The 23,630-nt window shown below is 49.2% G+C and overlaps 1 protein-coding gene across 2 annotated transcripts in view; it reads left to right on the plus strand.

The window, feature by feature from the left end:
* The window catches only part of SLC24A4 (solute carrier family 24 member 4), a 210,439-nt gene that overhangs the window by 148,710 nt on the left and 38,099 nt on the right, over positions 1-23,630 (plus strand). The window contains exons 3-10 of one of the 2 annotated variants that reach the window (XM_004376678.3): positions 5,201-5,277; positions 9,291-9,365; positions 10,511-10,595; positions 11,161-11,264; positions 12,012-12,086; positions 17,389-17,414; positions 19,233-19,286; positions 20,423-20,565. In XM_004376678.3, the coding sequence (XP_004376735.1) occupies positions 5,201-5,277; positions 9,291-9,365; positions 10,511-10,595; positions 11,161-11,264; positions 12,012-12,086; positions 17,389-17,414; positions 19,233-19,286; positions 20,423-20,565 (639 nt within the window). The remainder of the gene's footprint in view (positions 1-5,200; positions 5,278-9,290; positions 9,366-10,510; positions 10,596-11,160; positions 11,265-12,011; positions 12,087-17,388; positions 17,415-19,232; positions 19,287-20,422; positions 20,566-23,630) is intronic. The other variant, XM_004376679.1, reaches the window with a different exon arrangement.

The following is a 23,630-nucleotide window of genomic DNA, read 5'->3' on the forward strand; positions in this document are numbered from 1 at the left end:
CCCCATATGCCAGTTTCTAGATGATTTGACTCCTGAACTAGGGAGTAGACCAGCTACCAGCCACCACGTGAGAAGGCAAAGTGGCCATCTGCCTGCTTGTAGCCATGATAAAAAACCAGTTGCCATCAAGTCGATTCTGACTCATAGTGACCCCATGTGTGTCAGAGTAGAACTGTACTCCATAGGGTTTTCAATCGCAGAATTTTTCAGAAGTAGATCACTAAGCCTTTCTTCTGAGGTGCCTCTGGGTGGATTCAAACTACCAATCTTTTGATTAGTAGCCAAGCACTTAACCATCTGCACCAACCTTGTAGCCACGATAGCAATGACTATTTTTAACACTTTGTGGTGGCACAGTGGTTAAAACTCTCAGCTGCTAACCAAAAGGTCAGTAGTTCAAACCCACCAGCCGCTCCTTGGGAGAAAGATGTGGCAGTCTGCTGCTGTAAAGATTACAGCCTTGGAAACCCAATGGGCAGTTCTGCTCTGTCCTGTAGGTTGCAATAAGTCAGAATAGACTTGACAGCAACAGTTTTTTTGCATTTTTTGCAGCAGCTCGCCACTGAAGTAGAGCCCTGGTGGTGCAGTGGTTAAGAGCTAGAGTGAGTTGTGGCTGTTAACCAAAAGGTCAGCAGTTCGAATCTACCATCTGCTCCTTGGAAACCCTGTGGGGCAGCTCTGCTCTGTCCTGTAGGGTTGCTATGAGTCAGAATCAACTCAACAGCATAATTGTTTGTTTTTGTTTTGTTGTTTGTTTGCCGCTGAAGAGGCAGGAGGCCAGAGAGGCCTGGACCAGGGTCACACCAATCTCATGGGAGGTAGAGCCAGGACTCCAGTCTGGGTCTTCCATCTCTCAGTGCAGTGTGATTTCCATTCTGCCAAACTGTCTGGGTGTCAGGAAACCTGTTGCCATCTAGTGGATTCCAACTCATAGCAGTGTTACAGAGTTTCCAAGGAGCAGCTGGTAGATTCGAACTGCCGACCTTTTGGTTAGCAGCCGAGCTCTTAACCACTGTGCCAGGCCTCCTGGGTGTCCGAGGCCATTCCTGACCCTGGATGAGGAAAGCAGGGTCCTGCTGTGAGTCTTGGTTTGTCTGGCTGGTGCCCTGAGCTGGTCCCTTCCCCCTCTGAGCCTTGTCTGGAGAACAGGGCCATTTATGACTGCAGTGCCCACGTTGTGGGTTGAGGATGTGTTGGGAAGACTTGCATGGGTGCAGAGGGTGATGAGTCCTTAGTAGCTAGTAGCTCTGCTGATTCCTCGCGGTCCTTGCTGGCAAAGTTAAGCTCATGGGTGAGCTTTGTTCTGCCCCTGCAGCCTCCCAGCATACACATGGAGATGCAGAGCAAGACGGTGTGGCTGAACCAGAAGCCTGTTCCTACCAAGGACAAAGCCATTTGTAACCCACCTCCCCTCCCTGCTGGAGGCCCGGTGATATGTCCTCAGCAACAGAAAAGGAACATTACTTTATTCTAATTCTCAAAGAATTCCCAGCATTAGATAAATCACTAGCTCTCATAACGGTGGCTTGGAGAATCAAGAAATGTCTCGAATGGCAGAAGAGTTTATTGATCTGCCCTGAAATATCCCAGGGAGCTACGTTTCTCTGGGAGACAAGACCCTGGCCACAGGAATGCTGAGTCTCTCCCTTTATTATTCTCTGTCTCTGAGCAAATAAACCTTGAAGCAGATCCATGCCCTTGAACTGACAGCAGCAATTCTGTCAAAGGCGTGGGGAGAAAAAAGGAAGAAAGCAGAGAAGTGAAAGAATCCCTGTTTCATTAAATGCTGCTTGTTTTGAAGTGGGAACATTTTCTGGATGTCTGGGGGCTGGTGTTCTCTGTGTCCCACTGGGAGAATCTGGTCTTAAAAAAAAAAAAGAAAACCTTCCATATAAGGAAGAAACCTTTGCTTGCAGAGCTTAGGGCCAAGTTATATTTTCAGCAAATAAATAAATAAAACCAAACCCATTGCCGTCGAGTCGATTCCAACTCATAGCGACCCTATAGAACAGAGTAGAACTGCCCCACAGGGTTTCCAAGGCGCACCTGGTGGATTCAAATTGCTGACCTTTTGTTTAGCAGCTGAGTTCTTAACCACTGTGCCACCAGGGTGTCTAGATTTGCAGAAAAGGGAATTTTGTCCTGGGAGTTGATCTAACAAGCATTTATCGAGTGCCCACCATGAACCAGGTGTCATTCTAATTACCTGAGAGATTTACAGGGTGAAAGACAAAGGCATTCTCATAGGATGAGACGATACAAGTGGTTATTTTTGCTAATATTTCACCATTGTCTATTCAGCTGATTGTGAAAGGTTGATGGAGACCCTACTCTGGGCCAGGCCTGTCCTAGGCACTGAGGATGCAATGGGGAGCAAGGCCATGTGGGTCCCTGCCTTCCTGGAGCTTCTGGTCCAGCTGGAGGGTGACAACCAGTGATAAGGACCATGAGGGTCCTGGGGGTGTCTACTGGGGACCTGCCAGGTTGGGGCTCAGGAGTGGTTTATCTGCAGAAATGACACTCACAAAGTTCTTGTCCATAAGCCATCTTGAATGAGGGCAGAGAGGGGGTTCTTCCTCCATCTTCCATCACCCATTAGCATCCTGAGGCCCAAGAGGCAGGTAAGCTGCCCAGAGCTGCTTGGGGGTGTCGGGGATGGTCCTTGTACACAGTGCAGAGGGCTTTGTCCCTCACTGGGCTGCCTACCATCTAGGACCATGAGAGCCCATACCAGGAGGAGTGGTGTCCCTCTAGGCAGGCGTGTTCTTGAGACCAAGGGAGGGCTTGTCACATGGAGCTTTGTACCCCAGGCTGCCAATGGAAGCACACCTGTCATCTGAGCGGCTTGAGGGAGGCCCAGGGGATAAGCAGACCAGGACCCGAGCTCTCAGCCTCATCCTTTCCCCTGCTCCACCTCAGCCTCGGGTTCTGCTCCATCTAACCTAACCTGAGCCTCACCCCTAACCACTCCGGTTTCCTGCTCTGGGTGGCTCTGCAGAAGGAGTGCTCAGCTGGGAGACAGGTTTTCCTAGTGCCAGTACTGCCATCCCCCATCCTGAAGCTGTCATTAGAGCTCTTGGGAGGGATCTCAGGTTTCTTATCTGGAGTATGGGTCAATGATTCTTGCCTTGAGTGGTACAAAAGGTTAATGTACTCAGCTGCTAAGAGACAGGTTGGAGGTTCAAGTCTGCCCGGAGGCTCCTCGGAAGAAAGGCCCAGTGATCTACCTACAAAAAATCAGCCATTGAAAACCCTATGGAGCACAGTTCTACTCTGACTCACATGACGTCACCATGAGTTGGAATTGACTAAATGGCAACTGGTTGGTTATTCTTGCTCTCTTCCTACCCGTCAGGGTGAGTGGGAAGAGAGATTAAGAGGACCCATCACTAGCAGTTGCTGACAAGCTTGAAGGCTTTGCATGAGGATGCCTGTTCCTGAGCTCTCAGGGGGGCGGGAGGTGCCAGCAATGATTCCTCGTCCCTTCACAGAGCCCTGCTTCTCAAACTTCTCCATCCAGGGATTCCAACCCGGCAGTGGTGAAGGAAGCATATCCCCAAAATCCTAGCAGGGGACTGGTCTGAAGTTGCTCACTGCAAGATTGAAATGTTTTAGAGGTAACACAAGGTCCACATTTTACAGAAGAGGAAACTGAGGCACAAAGAGGTTAAAGAATGGGCCCCTGTACATGCAGCTTGTAAATATCAGAGCAAGGATTTGAACCTGGCAGTGGGACCCCAGAGCCTGCCCTCTTGAACAGACCTCACTGCCTCAAGGCCTCAGCCTGACAAATGCAGGAACTGCGTTCATTAAAGACCCAAAAATGAGTTAACGTCCTTGGGGAGCTCTCTGTTAGGAATGTGAGTGGGGTCCTTGGGCAAAACACATAATTATTCCCTGATTTTCCTCTTTGGTGTCTTTTTTTTTTTTTTGGTAACAGCTTTTTTGACATATGACTCATATACCAAACAATTCTCCCACTTAAAGTGTATCATCAGTGACTTTTAGTATGTTCACGGAGTTGTGCAACCATCACCACAATCAATTTTAGAACATTTTTATCACCCCAGAAGAAACCCCATACTCCTTAGCCATCGCCACCCCAAACCCTCATCTCCCCCAGCACTAGGCAGCCACTAACCTACCTTCCGTCTCTCTAGATTTGCCTATTCGGGACATTTCCTATAAATGGAATCATACAATACCTGACCTTCGTGACTGGCTTCTCGCACTCAGCATCGTGTTGTCAGGGTTCATCCGTGTTGGAGTATGTATCAGGCCTTCATCCCTTTTTATGGCTGAGGAACAGTCCCTCGTATGGATGGACCACATTTTGTTTATCCATTCATCTGTTGGAAACCCTGGTGGTGTAGTGGTTAAGAGCTATGGCTGCTAACCAAAAGGTTGGCGGTTTGAATCCATCAAGTGCTCCTTGGAAACCCTATGGGGCAGTTCTATTCTGTCCTATAGGGTCACTATGAGTCGGAATTGACTTGCGGCAGTGAATAATGCTGCTATAAATGTGTGTACTAGTTTTTGTGTGGAGATATATTTTCATTTCTCTTGGATATATTCCTTCCTAGGCATAGAATTGCTGGGTCACATGGTAACTCTGTATTTAATCTTTTGAGGAACTCCCAGACTATTTTCCAAAAGGCTGCACCATTTTACATTCCCGCTGGCAGTGTGTGAGAGGTCCAATTTCTCCACATCCTCACCAACTCGTTATTGTTTGTCTTGTTGATTATAGCTGTCCTAGTGGGTGTGAGGTGTCTCCTACTCTGTTGTTGTTAATACAAGGCATCTCTAAAACACGATTGACTCTAGGTACTAGAATAAACCAAACCAAACTCATTGCCCTTGAGTCCATTCCGACTCATAGCGACCCTATAGGACAGAGTAGAACTGCCTCATAGAATTTCCAAGGCTGTCATCTTTATGGAAGCAGACTGCCACATCTTTCTCCTGTGGAGCGGCTGGTGGGTTTGAACCACTAACCTTTCGGTTAGCAGCTGATCACTTAACCACTGTGCCACCTGTGGATAATCCAGTATCCAGTCCCTTTTTCCTAAGAGCACAGGTCAGCCCCTGGACTGAGGGGAAGTCGCCGGCTGCCTCCCCCGGGCAGACTGAAGCCAGGTGAGGCTTCTCGGGCGTCTCCCTGATAACTAATGCTCTTCCGTCTCCTCTTCTCTTCCAGCGATTCACGAGTTCCCCTCAGATCTGTTCTCCAACAAGGAGCGACAGCATGGAGCCGTCCTGCTGCATATCCTCGGTGTAAGTGGTCTCCATGCTTGGTGTCTCCAACTTCAGGCCTGTGAAGCTGTGTCTGCCTGGTGTGGGGATGGTGGTGGAGTCACAGCGTGTCAGAGGTCTAGCTTAATTCATGTGACCGTCCTATGGGGAGGACAAATACTGTCCCCATCTCACTAACAAAGAAGCTGAGTCTTAAGCCCTTAAGGACTTGCCTAGTGTCACACAGCTAGGGCCCCACAGCCAAGACAAGAATTCAGATCTTCTTGTGCTTCACTTTCTACTTAATCAGATGGGGGTGATAACACCTACCACATCTGTATAAATACAAGTGAGTATGGGTAGCGGGTGTCAGACATTTCGAGCATGAAATAAGTGCTCTGGAAATGATTGCTATCAATAATCCCATAATTATTTCTCCTCCACCCAGACTTTGCCATCTTTACATAACTATAGTTTATCTAAAACTTTACTGAACTTCTTCACAAATTTCTCTCTATCTTTAGATGGGCCTTGATGACAAATGGCAGAGTTCAAGTAGCAATTCAGAAAAGAATAATGAGTTCAAACCTAAAGTATAGGTAAGAATCAACTCCTCTATGATAGGAGTCAGCAAAGTACAGCGCACAGCCAAATCTGGCCCACTGCTTGTTTTGGTAAATAAAGTTTTATTGGAACACAGCCACACCCATTCATTTCTGCATTATCTTTGGCTGTTGTCTTAGTTACCTAGTGCTACCTAACAGTGGGTGGCTTAAAGAACAGAATACCACTAGTGAGTAGCTTTAAATAACAGAAATTTATTTTCTCACAATTCTGGAGGCTGAAAGTCCAAATCAGGGTCTCAGCTGTGAGCCTCTCTCCTAGTTTCTGGTGTCTGTCAGTGATCCTTGGTGTTCTTTGTGGCTGTATTCCCCGTGTGTGTCTCTATGTCTACTCTGCTCTCTTTATAACTCAGAAATGATTAAGTTTAGGACCCTCTACTCTGGTATGACTACATTAACATAACAAAAGAAAACCCCTATTTCCAGGCAGGTCATATTCGCCGGTAAGGAGGGAGCAGTTAGAATTTCAACAGGTATTTCAGGGGAACAAATTCAGTCCATAACAACTGCTTTTGTGCTTCAGTGGTCGAGCTGAGCAGTTACAACAGAAACTGTATGGCCCACAGAGCTGAAAATATTTACTATCTGACCCTTTACAGAAAAATGTGCCAAGTCTGTTGTATAGTATGAGGAGATGCGGGTGGCCCAGGTTTGCCTATCTACTGTGGATCAATCACAGCTTCCCCTACCACTCAGTGCTTTCTGCTTGTATCTTTAAATCCAACCAAGTATGAGTCTTTGCAAGAGATAATTAAGAAAGCGAAATCTGGGATTCTCACACAGTAACAACCAGGGAATAATGAATGACTGAGGTTTTAATGAACAGGATAAACCATTAATTAATTCAAACAAAAGTTGGAATGTGGATTGCAGGCAAATTTTGAATGACAGGCCTGTAAATCATTTCTAGAATAGAGTCATTATCTTTCTAGTTTTCTCTGGCCTGACACTCCCTTCCCTTTTACTAAGGGACTGTGGATTTGGCTAATTGGTCCCATAACTCTGTGGTCCTGCCTCATGAAAGTCTTGGCATTGCTGAGACAAAATCTTTCTTCTGAACCCGAGAACACCTTAGGACTTTTGCAGGAACAGTGCAAAGCAAGGGTAAGCAAACTCCAACTGTAGGGCCAAAGCCAGCCCACCACATGTTTTTGTAAATAAAGTTTTCTTGGAACACAGCCATGCCTATTCTATGGCTGTCCTCATTCCACAACAGCAGAGTAGTTGCACAGAGACCACATGGTGCACAAAGCCCAAAATATTTATTACCCAGCCCTTTACAGAAAAAAATTGCCAACTCGTTCTTTAGAGCCGGAAAAGGATGTAGCTTTGGGACCAGTTTTAGCTGCAGCACTAGGAAGCTTCTCAGTAAAGGCTGGAAATTTTGTTTAGCCCCTGGCCCAATTGATGGGAATTGCAGTGCCCTCTTTGGCCCCCTTTCCTCTCCAGTTTTTCTGAGGGTGTGTCAGGGAGTGAGAGGCGCTTTGACCTCACAAGGTGCCCTTTGCCTGTGAGATGATGTTGGGAGGAATTTCTGTGGGTTGCGAATTCAGTTCAGAATCCTTAAACTGGTCACAGGTCTCTCCCTTTACCCACACCCCCAGAACTTGTTTCCTTTTGCTCTCCCCAAGATATAATGATTCAAATCCAGTAATCAACATACCCAGACTCCAATAGATACTTGCCTCACATAACTTGGCCAGAGCTAATGCATCTTCTGCTTTACTTAATCTGATGAATCATGAAGGTGTAGACTATCACACTGTCTTGGCTGGAGGAGCCCAGCCTTTCTCTCCTTGCAAGCAGAGCATCCACATCATATTTTCTTTGAAGAAACAGGTGACTTCCCAAACACTTAGAGTAAAATTCTGTTCCTTTCTGTGGGTCCTGGCTCTTGCCTCTCCCTCCATCCCCACATCCTGCGTTTCCCACATCTCTCACTCTGCTCTGCCTGCACCAGTGGGCTTGCTGTTCCTCAAATGCACCAACACACTCTTGCTGCAGGGCCTTTGCACATGCTGCTACTTCTGCCTGGAACGCTCTTTCCCTAGAATGTCACTTGGCTTGTTCCCTTACTTTTGCCAAGTCCCTGCCAACTTTCTGGGCCATCCTCATTAAAATCACCTCCCGTTCATTCCATCACATGGACTCTAGAGTCTGCTTCATTTTTCTTCCTGGCAGTTATGGATACTTTGTCTGTTTGTCCCCCACTAAGGTAAGTTACAAGAGGCAGAGGCTTTTTCTGGCATCCTCACCACCGCATCCCCAGTGACTAAGACAGTGCTTGGCTGTCAACAAAGACTCAGGTGGCTGAAGGATGGATGGGCAGGCAGGGTTTTGGGTATAAAACCACTTCAAAACTACTGATTTATTCCTGCTCTTTCATAAACAGATGTAGAAACTGAGACCTAGAGACTTGACTTATCCAAGGTCGCATGGCAAATAAGCCCCAGAGTCAGCATTAGAATCCAAACTCTACTCCATGAGTCCCCCACTGTAAATGGCCTGCATATTTTAAACGTGCCAACACCAAGTAGTATCCCAGGAAATGCTGGATCTCATGTTGCCCTTTAACAAAGGAAGGAGGATGGTTTGCTTTGCAGTCCTTGGGTCATTCAAATGGTTAACATGCTCACCTGCTATCCAGAATGCTGGAGGTTGAGTCCACCCAGAGGTGCCTCAGAAGAAAGCCCTGGTGATCTACTTCTGAAAAAAATCAGCCATTGAAAACCCTACGTATCTCAGTTCTACTCTGACACACATGGGGTCTCCATGAGTCAGAGTCGACTCAACGGCAACTGGTTTGGTTTGTTTTATTGGTGATGGGCGGGTGTTGGCATATGGTTACAAGAAAATGGTACCTTCCCTAAAAATGAGGGGGTGGGAGGAGTGAATCAGGATTATTATTATTTCAAACACTTAAAATAGTAACCCTAAATGCCTTCCTTCTTTGCTCTAAGCTTGCGAGGGTGCATTCTAGCACCAGGAGAGAGTTGCCACTGAAAGGAACACCAGCCAGCCATGTGTCCTGAGTTTTAGCCCTGGTGGCGCAGTGGTTAAGAGCTTGGCTGCTAACCAAAAGGTTGGCAGTTCGAATCCACCATCCGCTTTTCGGAAACCCTATGGGGCAGTTCTGCTCTGTCCAGTAGAGTCGCTATGAGTCAGAATCCACTTGACGGCAACGGGTTTGGTTTTTTGGTTTTTTTGGGTTTTTTTTTTTTTTTTTTGATGCTGCCCAATAAGTCCTATCTCCTGTCTGGGCCTCAGTTTCCACATCTGTCAGTGAGGGGATTGAAGGAGCAAATCTCCATGGTGCTGGCATTCTCCTCCGTGCCTGCCATCCACCTGGCCTCTGCCGCGCGGCCTGGCTTTTGACATCACAGGCGCCCCCCACACCCCACACACACACTCCCTCTCCCTGTCTCCACCCAGGCTCTGTACATGTTCTACGCCTTGGCCATCGTGTGTGATGACTTCTTTGTTCCGTCTCTGGAGAAGATCTGCGAGGTACGTGGTAGGGACTTGGGGTCCCTTGTGGAGGCTCTTTGGGGGGCAGAGGGGAGAGATTGAGGGCATGTGGGGTGTAGGTGACAGGCTAAGAAGGCCGGGGATGGAGTGAGGGCGCCAGGTGTAGAGACCTCGCACCATGCACTTAGGGCCTGCCCCATGCGAGGCCTTCCTCCGAAGCCCCCAGGGTGGTGTTGGTGGATGGCATCCCCTCCAAGGGCTTGGCAGAGGAAAACGCTGCAGCGTGAAATCATTATGCAGAACCTCTGGATCCAAGGCAGGCCGCCAGCGCTTACGCCAAGCCCTGTTAGTCGGGAGCCCAGCCGGGCCTGCAACCTGGGCTGATTTCCCATAACCAGCTATAGGTGGCAGGTGGCAGGTGACAGGGAGGGATCCGAGTCACTAGATGACTCGCCTGGGTAGGAAGCTGAGTTGCAACGGCAGGGCTGTCTCTGTCCTGACCTCTGCAAGTTGACGTGTTCTCCTTTTCATTATTTGGTCAGTTTGCAGTTTCTTTTCTTACTTCTCTCCATATACTAGACCCCAGTCTACCTCTTTCCTCTGGTTTGGCTTCTAGTCAAGGAGGGAAAATTACCTTTGTTTCAGTACCTACCATGTGTGCCAGACCCTGTTCTAGGCACTGCGGAGCCAGAGATGAAAGACCCAGCCCCTGCCCTCAGGGGCTCATTGTCCAGGGGGGATAGTCAGCGTTTGGACCACAAACCCTCACTCCATGTAATTCGTGTTCCTAGATGGAGGATAAGACACAACACGTGTCTGAGGAGGGTGGCCGGCTGTAGGGGGATACCTCAGGAAAGGCTTCACCAAGGAGGCATTTAGTCAGGGGCTCCGAGAATGAATAGAAAGTAGATGGAGAAAAGGGAAGAAACTTCCAAGCTGAAGGACTGGCAGGAGCAGAGCAGGGCGGCCAGGAGAGCAAATTGAGTGGAGGGAGTGGGGCATTTGGCCGAGTGGCCAGCCCGCATGAGCTCAGGACCTGGGGAGGACAGGCTGCTCAAGGAGGGTGCTGCCAGCGGAAGAGCTTGGCTCCACCTACAGCACTGCTCCCGCATGCCTGCCCTGGCTGCCAGATGTCCAGTCAGCATGTCCACTGCCCTGAGGGTTGGTGGTCACTTCTCTTTCAGAGACTCCATCTGAGTGAAGATGTGGCTGGAGCCACCTTCATGGCTGCAGGAAGCTCGACGCCAGAACTGTTTGCCTCTGTTATTGGTAAGAAATCCCCACCAGCCCGAGACACAGGATCTGGAGAGAGCCCAGGTGTGGTACTTAGGGAAGTGGGGAGCATTGTCAGCTCTGAACCTCAGTTTTCTCATCTGTAAAATGGGAGAGTTGGAGGGACAGAAAGTAGATTAGTAGTTCCCTGGGGATTGAGGCGGGAGAGACTGGAGAATGACCATTAACAGTTAAGAGGTTTCTTTTGTGGGTGGTAAAAATGTTCTAAAATTAGACTGTGGTGATGGTTGCACTGTTCTTTGAATACACTAAAAACCACTGAATTGTATACTTTGTACGGGTAAGTGTTATGGCATGTAGATTATATCTCAATGAAAACTGCCTTTTAAAAAATAGGAGGGTTGGGCTGATTGTCCCTGAGGGCACTGTCGACTCTCTGGTTTTGCCGTTCTCACTAACATTGAGGGTGTTCTGTTAGAGTAAGACCCTCCCCTACCCCTCAGTACAGGCGCACAGTCCTCACAGCCAGCCTGGGCCTGAGAGGAAGGGACTGGCCTGGGACCATGTGGCTGAGAGCCAGGATTTATCTTTCTCCTTCCAGGTGTGTTCATCACCCACGGAGACGTCGGGGTTGGGACCATCGTGGGCTCCGCTGTGTTCAACATCCTGTGTATAATTGGAGTCTGTGGGCTGTTCGCTGGACAGGTCAGTGATTCCTGTCCCCAGCCTATCTGACGAGCACCTTTAGTTGTAGGAGTGGAAGCTTTTGTGCAGGGAGGCTGGGCTGGCAGTGGGGTTGCCCACTGGGGCTGTCAGCGAGCCAGCTTCCTACTCTGAACCGATTTCCGTGTCTGACATTCTGTGGGTCTAAGAGGCAAGAACAGCATCTGCTGTCTCGGCCAGCCCTAGCCTGGGAGTTCATTCGACTGCAGTAAATATTTAACAAGCACCTCTTGGAACCCTTACCCTGAGCTAGATTCTGGAAATATTTGGGGCCTGGCTCTGGCCTCCCAGCAGGAAGCACAAACCTGGCACCTTCCTGGTTTTCAGAGCCACAGAGGGTACTAGGCTGGACCTTGTGGGGGGCCCTGCCTGTCTGAGGGAGGTAGAGGTGGGCGGCCAGTCAGAAGGTACCAGCGCTGGGTGGAGCAAGCAAGTGCCTCTGTCCTCCACCTTGACAGACAGCTTCTGCTGTGACACGTGTGATTTTAGTGCTTGGAGGAATAGCGGCAGTTTTGCTGTCCCTTAAAAGCATTACTTGGTTTTGATCTGTTCTCCAAATGTGACGGAGAGCAAGAGGCAGCAAGATGGCACAGTTAGGAGGAGTTCTGTAGGTGCATCCCTGCCCCTGTGCACCTGTGGGGGTCTGGGCGGGGTGAGGGAGCCTCCCCCCAGCTGCGTCCCCCCACCCCGTTGCCCAGCAACAGTAGCTGACAGCCCTGTGACCGGCAGGTGGTGCGCCTGACGTGGTGGGCCGTGTGCCGGGACTCCGTCTACTACACGCTCTCTGTCATCGTGCTTATTGCGGTGAGTTAGTCCTCCTGCCCCAGGTGTCGTGGTGGCCAGGACCCTGCTAAGTCCCGGGACCCCTGCCCATCTCTGCCCTGCATCAGAACTAGAGACCCCACGGCTCCCTCAGTAATGGAGTGTGCCGACCACTCACTGCATTACGTTCACCGGTTCCCCACCACCGTGCCTCCCTTTCCCAAAAACCTCATCCCTGACACCTTGGTTATGGAGCAGCCCCATCTTGAAAGCAAAAAGATATGGAAAATGCCAAGGCACCTGTCACCCGGTCCATACCGTAGAGCTCAGGCTCTTTGCTCCTCAGAGGCCCTGCAGATCCTTGCTGAGAGCCATTGACTCTTTGGGGGACCCAGCTGTAGAGGCAGAGCTTCTGATTTTATGGCCACTGCAGAGCAGACAGGGGCAGCTCGAAGCAGTCAGAAGTGGCAGCTGGGGGCAAGGGAGGAGCCTGGGGAAAGAATGAAAAGGCAGAGGAGCCAAAACAGGGCTGCCTGGGGCTCGCTAGTGTGGGGGCGAGCAGTCCTGCATAACGTGTGGCCCCCCAGGGCTGGGGGGCATCATGGCACATGACAGTGATGTGCATGACACAGACTACTGCCAAGGCATGTGTCACCCACAGGGGAGCGGTTTCAATCCACATGGAACCTTAGCGTGGTGGCACTGGGGCAGGTTACATTCAAGGACGGCACACACACATGTGCACAGAATGTACCCTAGAGCGACAGTTCTCAGCCCTCCCAGACCTAGAGCCAGCTTTCCATGACAGCCATGTCCCCTGTATTAGTTATCTACTGCTGCCTAACAAATTTCCCCAAAGCTCAGCAGCTTGGAACAACAAACATTCAGTATCTCCCATTGTCTGCGGGTCAGGAATCTGGCAGTGGCATAGCTGGGTCCCCCGGCTCAGGGTCTCGTGAGGCGTCAGTCGAAGTGTCAGCTGGGGCATGGTCATCTCAAGGCTTGACTGGGGAGGATCTGCTTTCCAGATCCCTGACAGGGCTCGGGCCACGCTGTTGGCCGGAGACCTCAGTTCCTTGCCCCCTGGGCCTTTCCATAGGGCAGCTCATGATATAGCAGCTAGGTTCCCTCAGAGAGAGAGTGAGAAGCCACCCAAGATGGGAGCCGCAGTCTTTTGTCACTTAGCCTCAGAAGTGTTGTCCCGTCACTTCGCCGTATTCCGTTTGTTAGAAGCAAGTCACTAGGTCCAGCCGGCACTCGGGGGAGGAGCTGATATCCACTCAAGGGGAGACTGAATACCAGGAGGGGGATCACTGGGGGCATCTTAAAGGCTGCCTACCACACCCCTGAAAATGAAATTTATAGATAAAATAATCTACTTCTACACAATTTCCCAAAAATCAACATAATGCCCTAATTATAATATAAAGGAGGCATAAAATGCAAGAATACTTTTCTCAGTATGTGAACGCTTCAGCGTGACCACACTTGAAAAAAACACAAAACCAGACCAGTTGTCTTCTGATTGATTACAGCTCATGGGGACCCCATGTGTGCAGAGCAGAACTGCCCTCTATGAGGTTTTCATGGCTGTGACCTTTTGGAAGCAGATCGCCAGGTCTTTCTTTCAAGGCACCTCTGGGTGGGTTTGAACCTCCAACCTTTCAGTTAGTAGTCAGGCACTTAACCGTCTGCTCCATCCAGGGCCCCCGATCACACTAGAAAACCCAGTGGAGTAATCTGACGTTGCCCCATTCAGGAAACCACCTCGCCTGACAGTTACGAATGCAGACTGATGCCAGCATGTTGTGCCGGCACCTTAAAGCACCATGAGTGATGGTTGATGTGATTTTTCCAAAATAATGAATACCTTGTGAGAAAATTCTGAACAAAGCTAAGTATGGTCATCCTTCAGTTTGCACAACAGTTACTATCTTGGTTATATAGTGCTGCTGTAACAAAGATGCCACAAATGGGTGGCTTTAAAGACCAGGAATTTATTTTCTCACAGTTCAGGAGGCTAGGAGTCCAAATTCAGAGAGTGGCTCTAGGGAGCGGTCCATCCTTGTCAGTAACCCCAGAAGTTCCTTGAAGTTCCTTGACGTCTGTCTTCCCCCTGTGTGTGTTTCTGTGTCTCTTCTGCTCTTTTTATAACCCAGAAGTGATTAGATTTGGGATCCACCCTTTTCTGGTATGCCCTCATTTTCATAACAACAACAACAACAAAACCGTTGCTGTGGAGTCAATTCTGACTCACAGCGACCCTGTAAGACAGAGTAGAACTGCCCCATAGAGTTTCCAAGGAGGGGCTGGTGGATCTGAACTGCTGACCTTTTGGTTAGCAGCCAAGCTCTTTAACCACTTCGCCACCAGGGCTCCATCATAATAAAAGAAACTCTCTTTTCCAAATGGATCACGTCCATGGGTACAGGGGTTAGGATTTCTACACATATTTTTGAGAAACACAGTTTAGTCCGTAACAGTCACATTGCTAGAAAATTAAGTATTTACTGAAACCACATAAAAATGCTTTGTATTTGTAAAATGGAATTGGATTTTAGGCTCAGATCATTGTTTTTCACTTACCTGCATGTTTAGCAAGACATTCAAACCTTGAGCCAAATGTGGAAAAAGTTTGAGTGAAACTGTTTCCCAGGGTTTAGGCTGTCTAGCATCTCCAGCCTTCACTGCTTCTAAATGCCAGTAGCCCTCCCACCAAAACCAAACCAGTAGCCCTCGAGTCAATTCCAACTCATGGTGACCCCACGTGTTTCAGCATAGAACTGCTCCCCATAGAGTTTTCAATGGCTGTGATCTTTTTGGAAGTAGATTGCCAGGCCTTTCATCTGAGGTGCCTCTTGGTGGATTCAGACTTCCAACCTTTCAGTTATTAGCCGAGCGCCTCATCATTTGCACCACCCACTGACTCCAGTAGCCTTGGGGAAGTTTACGGGGGTATTTTTAGTTTTCACAGTAGACCCTCAACGAGATGGATTGACGCAGTGGCTGCAGCCATGGGCTCAAACATAGCCATGAGTGTGAGGATGGCGCAGGACCGGGCAATGTTTCGTTCTATTGTTCACAGGGTCACTATGAGTCAGAACCAACTTGGCCGCACCGAACAACACCACCACCAGTAGCCCTCCAGTCATTGTAAAACCTAAAAATATCCCATAAAGAGTCCCAGAATTCCCTCGGTGGTGACACCACCCTCCTCTCCCTTTTGAGTGCTGCTTTCTCAGAGCCTTGAGTTTGGGGAGCCTCATGGCAATGCCTGAGGGGGATGAGCCTCTCAGAAGTGGCTACCCAAAGCAGTGGCTGAGGATGCTGCCCACCATGACAGCAATGAGAGGGTGCGCTGGGTCAGACACCAGCTAACAGCCCTCTGGCCTCTCCTCACATCATGTATAGGGACCTTGTGTCTCCAAGATCAGGTTTGTGGGGGAGCAGCCCCCTCCACCTCTGTCTCCACACTGGGCCATGTGGGGGCGGTTGGAGGAGTCCTCACCTGGACCACAGGGGCAGCATCATTTGTGTGTTATGTGGGAGATGCTGGGTGGAGGTGGTTGACAATGTCACTGGTGTCTTAGGAAGCCATGGTGTCCCACCACCACCACCGCCACCCCTGGCTGCCCTTCAAACAGTCCACGCTGGGCCTCCTCCCTCAGAATTTCCAAAGGGTCTCTCTTCTTTATTTTTTAGGAAAACTACATACATATACACGTGCGCACTCTTGTTGTTGTTAGATGCCGTTGAGTCCGTTCTGACTCATGGTGACCCCATGCACAACAGAAAGAAACACGGTCTGGTCCTGTGCCATCCTCACAATCGTTTTAGCCCACTGTTGCAGCCACTGTGTCAGTCCATCTCATTGCGGGTCTTCTTCTTTTTCACTGACCCTCTACTTTACCAAGCATGATGTTCTTCTCCAGGGACTGGTCCCTCTTGATAACATGTCCAAAGTATGTGAGATGAAGTCTCGCCATCCTTGTGTCTAAGGAGCCTTCTGGCTGTACTTCTTCCAGGACAGATTTGTTCATCCTTTTGGCAGTCCATAGTATATTCAATATTTTTCACCAACACCGAAATTCAGATACATCAGTTCTTCCGTCTTCCTTATTCATTGTCCAGCTTTTGTCTGCATATGAGGTGATAGAAAATACTATGGCTTGGGTCAGGCTCACCTTAGTCCCCAAAGTGATATCTTTGCATTTTAACGCTGTAACAAGTTCTTTTGCAGCAGATTTGCTTAATGCAGTAAAATACATTGCATGATTTCCTGACTGCTACTTCCATGGGCATTAATTGGATCTGAGTAAAATGAAATCCTTGACAACTTCAGTCTTTTCTCCATTTATCATGATGTTGCTTATTGATCCAGTTGTGAGGATTTTTCTTTTCTTTTTGTTGAGATGTAATCCATACTGAAGGCTGTAGTCTTTGATCTTCATCACTAAGTGCTTTGAAGTCCTCCTTGCTTTCAGTAAGCAAGGCTGTGTCATCTGCATATTGCAGGCTGTTAATGAGTCTTCCTGCAATCCTGATGCCTTGTTCTTCTTCATATAGTCCAGCTTCTCAGATTATTTGCTCAGCAGACAGATTTGAATAAGTATGGTGAAAGGATACAAACCTCATGCACACCTTTCCTGATTTTAAACCACACAGTATCCCCTTGTTCTGTTCCAATGACTGCCTCTTGGTCTGTGTACAGGTTCCTCATGAGTACAGTTAAGTGTTCTGGAATTCCCATTCTTCACAGTGTTATCCATACAACTTACATATATGTAGATATCTTTCCAGTTTTTGAGATTTCTTGATTTTTGGAACTCTTGTCCGTTAACGAGGGGAGGCTACTGCCACGTGGGCCCCCTTTAATCGGCTACCTGGACTGTAACAAAGCATGCTAAGCTGCGGCCACATGTTGCAGTGTCTTGCTGGCCCAGGTGCCACTATGGAAAGGTCACTTTCTGCGGTTGAGAAGCCCAGAGGTGGAAAGACGAGCCCATGTTTCTGTAAAACAGACATCAAGGCCGATTTGAGTTGGCTCTGCATGCTTACCAGTTACCATGGAGTCAGTTCCAACTCATGGTGACCCCTGTGTGTCAGAGTAAAACTGTCCTCCATAGAGTTTTCAGTAGCTGATTTTTTGGAAGTAAATTGCCAGGCCTTTCTTCCAAGGTGCCTCTGGGTGGACTTGAACCTCCAGCCTTTTGGTTAGCAGCTGAGCACATTAACGGCTTGCAAAGAACGAGGCCAGTGTAAGTCAGCTCTGGGTGCTTTGGGGTCTGCATTTGTTCTTCTTTTGGAATAAACATGCCCCCTCTTTGTTTCCCTTGCCTTGCAGTTCATATATGATGAAGAAATTGTGTGGTAAGTTTTTAACATTTGTTTTTTGCTGTTCCTTTTTTGTTCATTTCCAGCATCCTTGTTTCTTCGGTTCATTGAATCATTTTTATTACTTTTACAAACATAAACTTATGAACTTGTTGAAGTACAAATGGTACAATTCTAAGCAATCGTGCCTTTATTTATCCTTCCCAAGTGACAAAAAGTGTTTCCCTTAATATTCCCACCCTGACAGGTATGAAGATACATCCTAAAGCTAAAATAGTAAAAAAAAAAAAAAAAAGAAAGAAAGAAAAAGAAAAAATATGGTAATTTGCACAGGAATAAACATAAGGCAGTCTGGACTATTGGAACCAAGAATCCAGAAATGGGACCATGAGTCTGTGGGACGTCGGGATATGACAGGAGTGTCACAACAATGCAGTGAGGAAGGGATGGGGGTCTCAAATGCTGCTGGGACAACTGGGAACCATACAACAGAAAATAAAATCAGATCCCTCCCTCACACCTTATACAAGAAGAACTCCCAGGGGAATTAATGACCTAACTATAAAAAGCAAAATTTTTTTTTAAAATTAATAATTTAGAACAAAATACAGGGAGTTGCCTTTGACATCAATGTAGGAAATGATCCCTTCATTAAGATACATAAAGTACAAACTTCCAAAGAAAAGATTGCTAGCTACACCCTATTTTATAGCACATGAATGAATGGTGTGTTTAGAAACCATAAAAATTTCTTTGTGCTGACAGTGGTTCAGAATCTGCATCCTGCATATGATTACTTGTGGCGATATGTGGAGGAGATCCGGCTGAGGACATTTGGCTGCCTGGAATGAGCGGCTGGTACCTGAGTCCTGGTCCCAGCCTTGCCCCCAGCTCTGGGAAGGTCTCTGCTTCCCTGGGTCTCATTTTCCTCAGCCATAGGTGGAGTTGGAGGGGATGCTAAATTAGATCATCTCCACGGCCCTTTCTGGTTCTGCTAGTCTGTGGGTTTTGTGTCACCAAAGAAACAGCTCCCAAAATGACAGCAGCCCACGCTGGGCACGTAGTAGGCCTTCAGCACATGCTTGTCAGATGAACAAATAAGCTACATACAACTTGTGTGGCTTCTTCAGAGGCCTGTGGTCAGGGCCACAAACGTGCATGGGGTTGGAGCTGCATCCACAAAACCAAAAAAAACCAGTTGCCGTGGAGTTGATCCCGACACATGCCGACCCCGTGTGTATCAGAGTAGAACTGCACTCCCATATGGTTTTCATGGCTGTGATCTTTTGGAAGTAGATCGCCAGGCTACAGGAGAGCAGGAACAGTGCATCCCAGCAAGACCCCCTACCCGACCCTGTTTCCCAGGAGGCTTCTATACCTGGGCACTGCCCCTGTCTTAGTCAGTTCTTACGGTCTCCTGGGATGCAGGCCCCTTTTCACCTGCATCACAGCTGCTCTGGTCTCTGGATCTCAGGTGGCCATAGAGTCTCTTAGGATTGTATCTGTGTGACTCCAGGCCAATACCTGTCCTGACCCCTGAGGTGTAGTGGTCCTGGTCCCTCCACTGCCCTTCCCCCAAGTCTCATTGGTCGGGGGGGCACTCTGCCTGGGTGCTACGGACCTCCCATAGATGAGTAGACCACCCCACTTCAGCTTTCTCTCTCAGTCACCAAGAGGGCTTCAGATGGGGGGGCAGCTGCAGGCCGGGGTGTCTTCAGCCAGCGTGCCTGGGTCTGGGCTGGGCACGGGGACAGGACAGACAAAGACACCCCACCCTCTTCCACCCTAGCCCCACGTGCCCGGGGAGGGGGGTGCCTGCCTGGCTCTAACCACAGTCTTGTTTTTCTCTTTGAGGTGGGAAGGCTTGGTGCTCATCATCTTGTATGTGTTTTATATTCTGATCATGAAGTAAGTGCCCTTCCCTTCTCCTGGGCTGCTCTAGCCTTTTGCTGGAGTCGGAAAAAAACCTTCTCCTTCTCCTCCGTGAGATCTTTCCAACCCTTTTGGCCAGCCCTAGGTCTCCAGTGGGCATCCCGCTGGGGGCAGCCAGAGTGTGGGGGAGTGATGTTCAGACACTGTTTGGGGGACTGTCCACAGCCAGGCCAGGGGAGTCATGCTGGGGGGCTGCTCCCCAAAATGAGATACAAGCAAGGATCTTCATACCCCTACTCTTTGCTGCTTCCCCACCCCTAGAGTGGCCAGGCTTTCTTTCTGTCTCTGTAAGTCTGTAGTCAGTTTAATACCGCTGTCTTCAAAAAGCCAGGCAGCTTTAGCTTCCTAAGATCCGCCTCTCGGGGCCACTGCCATGCATAGCCACAGGGGGCGCCACTCACAGCACTGAGGGTGTAAGCTCCATGTCACTCTGGAAGGAGCCCAGATCAGACTACCTATGAGCTGAGCCACACAGGTTTCAGCTTCCTCCTCACACCTCCACAGGTAATTAAAAAGAAAAACAACCGTCTGAGTTGGATGAAACTATAAACCCCCATAGTGTTTAATAAAAATGGGTGATAACCTGTCAAATTGCAAGAGAACTGTCCTTCAGTGGTCTCCTCTCTGAGTGCCTTTCAATGAGGCAGCTGGCCTGAGGGGCTTTGAGACCGAGAGAGACTCACTTCTCTCGCAGCGGACGGCAGGGCTGGCTCTGAGAGAGCAGGGTTGTCTGCAGAGCGGCCCACATGATGTGATTTGCTGCTTGTGGGAAACTGGGCAGACCAGGTAGTGCCTCCTTCAAGCCTGTCCCATAGGCTTGGCTGAACTTCTTCTATTAGGACAGGCTTGTAACTTACAATAAGGAAGCATGAATCATTTTCTTGGGCTAAAGGTCTCTTACGCCCCCAGAAAGCCCCCTAATAACTCAGGAGGAGCAGCCCCTCACACTGCACATTGTTCTCAAGCTCCTGTCAGGAAACCCATCAGCTCAGTCAGGAAACCTTGGTTCCCCACCTCCCTCCCCGCAGGACACCCTAGCAGACTTCCCCTCCCATGTGGTCGGTGAGGCTCCCCTTCCAGGTTCCCCCTGACCTCCTGTCTTACCCTTCCAGGTACAATATGAAGATGCAAGCCTTTTTCACAATCAAACAAAAGACTGTTGCAAATGGCAGCATGGTCAACAATGAGCTGGAGGATGGTAATGGTTACTATGACGTTAACTATGATGACCCTTCCATGCCATTGCTGGGGCAAGGTAAGGCTGAGCAGACAGGAGGGTTGCAAATACTGTCACTGAAGCCACTCTCTCTTATGTGCACACAAGTGCACAAGCACACACACACTCCCCCTAAATTGTCACTCTCTCAGGATGTGTATTTGTTAGCTGCTGTCGAGTCAGCTCATGGCAACCCCATACGCTACAAAACAAATCACTGCCTGGTCCTTTGCCATCCCCATGATCAGTTGTGGATTAGACCATTGTGATCCATAAGGTTTTCATTGACCGAATTTTGGAAGTAAATCACCAGGCCTTTCTTCCTAGTCTGCCTTAGTCTGGAAGCTCTGTTGAAACCTGTTCAGCATCATAGCAACATGCAAGCCTTCACTGACAGACAGGTGGTGGCTGAGCTTGAGGTGCGCTGGCTGGGAGTTGAACCCAGGTCGCCCACATGGAAGAAGAGAATTCTACCACTGAACCACTGCTCCCCCCAACCCCAGGACTTACCTTTGGTCAAAGGCACTTCAGTGAAGAGGGAGAATTAGGGTCTGAGATGTTACGTATATTGATGTTTTCTTAGATGGAAGAAGGATAGAGGGAAGGTAAGAAAAATAAATGTCCCATCCCTGGGAATTTTCCAAACCTGAGGAAGGCTCAAGGCCCTGCTTGCTCTCCTGAAAGGCCGTGGTGTCTCTCTGACCCATGTAAAAGGCCGGCGACAGGGAGCTGAGGGCTTGGGGGTGGCAAAGCAGGCCTGAGCTTTCCCGTAGTTTCTCGCGTGCCAGGCCCAGTCTGAAGGGACCCACTGGCTCCCGGGCTGGGAACAGTTGCCCAGAAAATCAGGAAGGCCAGGAAAGGCAGCCACTGAGCTGAGCAAGAATTCCCCAACTAGGTCCCCAGAGAACCCCACTCAGAGCCCCTTGCCCTGGGGGAGGGCAGCCTCATCTCCTCAGCTGCTCCTGGCCCCCTTGTCTGGGAACGGGTTCTGGGTCTCTGGAGCCAGCCGCTGTCATCTCTGTACCTGATGCTGTCAAGTCGATTCTGACTCATAACGACCCTATAGGACAGAGTAGAACTAACCCGTAGGGTTTCCAAGGTCGTAATGTTTACGAAAGCAGACTGCCACATCTTTCTCCCAAGAAGCAGCTGGTGGGTTCGAACCACCGACTTTTCCATTAGCAGCCAAGCACTTAACCATTGCGCCACGGCGGCTGCTTTTGTCATCTCTGTAGAACCCTGAATTGTCCTGGCCTGACTGGCTGCTTCCTTGGAAACCTGGTCCTCGTTTCTTGATAATCCAGCCAGTCACCAGGTGATTTTCTCTGTTAGGGAGGCTGCCAGGAAGAGAGAGAGTTCACGTGCCTCCCTACCCAAGACCAGTGTTAAAGTCTGAATAACCAACCAGTTGTCATCAAGCAGTTCCAACTCATGGCAATCCCGTGTGTGTCAGAACAGAACGGTGCTCCATAAGGTTTTCAGTGGCTGATTTTTCAGAAGTGGATCAGCAGGCCTTTCTTCTGAGGCACCTCTGGGTGAACTCAAATCTCCAACCTTTCAGTTAGCAGCTGAGCTTATTAACCCTTTGCACCACGCAGGGACTCCAAAGCCTGAGTAGGTTCTTACAATTAGAGTATCAAAAGTCAAGATTTAAGCCAGCTTTCTTGAGTTCCATCCCCCAGTATTATTGAAGGCCTGTGGAGCCAGGTGAAATAACCTTGGACTGGCTACCTGGGAGGTCTTTCGCCCTGGTCCCCGTGGCCCTGGGCTAGTCATGCCCTCTTTCAGGCGACTTTGATTTATTTGTGATGCAGTGGTTGGGCCAGGCGATCATGGAGGGGCCTTGTGAGCCTGTTTCTAGGACGTTTAGTGGCTGTAATCTATATTCCTTGCTCCCTGCCCACCAGGTCTTTGTTCTGTTGTGGATCGGAGTCAGGGTTTCACCCACGCACACTTTGAACAAATGCGTTCTGTCCCCGATCTCAGGTAACCCCCAAGAGGAGACACTTGTAGCAGGTGCGCAAGTGAAGGGTGAATCTCTCTATACAGAAGGAAGCAGACTGTGGGGGTGGGGGTAGGGGTGCAGTCAAGGCCACAGCCTGGCTGTCAGAGGCCCACCCACTAGGGACCGAGCAAAGGAAGCCTTCAGAGCGTGGGACTTTGCCTGTGTGTCAAAACACAGCCGTCCCGCTGCTACATTTCATTAATACAGAGTAGGCTGCCCCGGTGGAGAGCCCGTTTCCAGGACAACCTCCTCAGAAGGGGAGGCAGCATTTTTTGCTGTGCTTTTGGATTTTAGCTCCACAGACACAATGGCTCTGAGATACATCTCGAAGGTTCCATACACAGTCAGGACAGAGGTTGCTTCCTGCTCAGTCACATAGACATGAGATCAGTGCCCGCAGGCTCTCCTGGACTGGCATGGCAAGTGAGAGATAGCGAGTGGGGAATGCCAGCCCAAGAGCTACCTAGCACCCTCTGTGGCTGCTGGAGTGTCCTACTGCTCGCATTCCTTGTTTCCAATATGGCGGAGGCCTCAGCTACTGGCCCTTTCAGGGAAATCCAGGCTCCCCTCAGGCCTCTCCCTGCATGGGACCTTTTCTGGCGCTTCATCTTGACACATCTCCATCCCTTTTCCACCACAATAAGGATTTCCCCACGAGTTTATTTTTCCCAAAATCTCTTCAAGTCTGGGACAATTTCTAGAAAACTAGAAGATTAGACAGGACTCTGCCTTCCCCCAAGCACCAAGGAAGGAATGAAGATAATGCCTCCTCCAGACTAGGGGAGAAAGAAGGGCAGGCCTGCTCTCCTGGAATTGGAGAGTGGGAGCCTAAATATTTAGATGTTGGGGTTTTCTAGCCCTAGTTGGAAGATTGCCCTTTCCCTCACAGCCTCTCACTGTCCTATAAAGGCTCCCGGAGCGCCATGCGTGAGTCATTCCAGTGCACTGTCCCTTAGAAACAGATTTGACTGAAGCAGGAGGAGGAAGTACCTGGTAACATCTCTGGTGGGTCTGAGGAGAGCAGGAGCTTCGGGACTTTGCCTTTTTGAATGACGTTGTCAGGGAATCTTGAAACGGTGTCAGAATTCCTCTCAGCCTG

Source organism: Trichechus manatus, unplaced genomic scaffold, assembly GCF_000243295.1.
Source record: "Trichechus manatus latirostris isolate Lorelei unplaced genomic scaffold, TriManLat1.0 scaffold00045, whole genome shotgun sequence".
Lineage (NCBI taxonomy): Eukaryota > Metazoa > Chordata > Mammalia > Sirenia > Trichechidae > Trichechus > Trichechus manatus.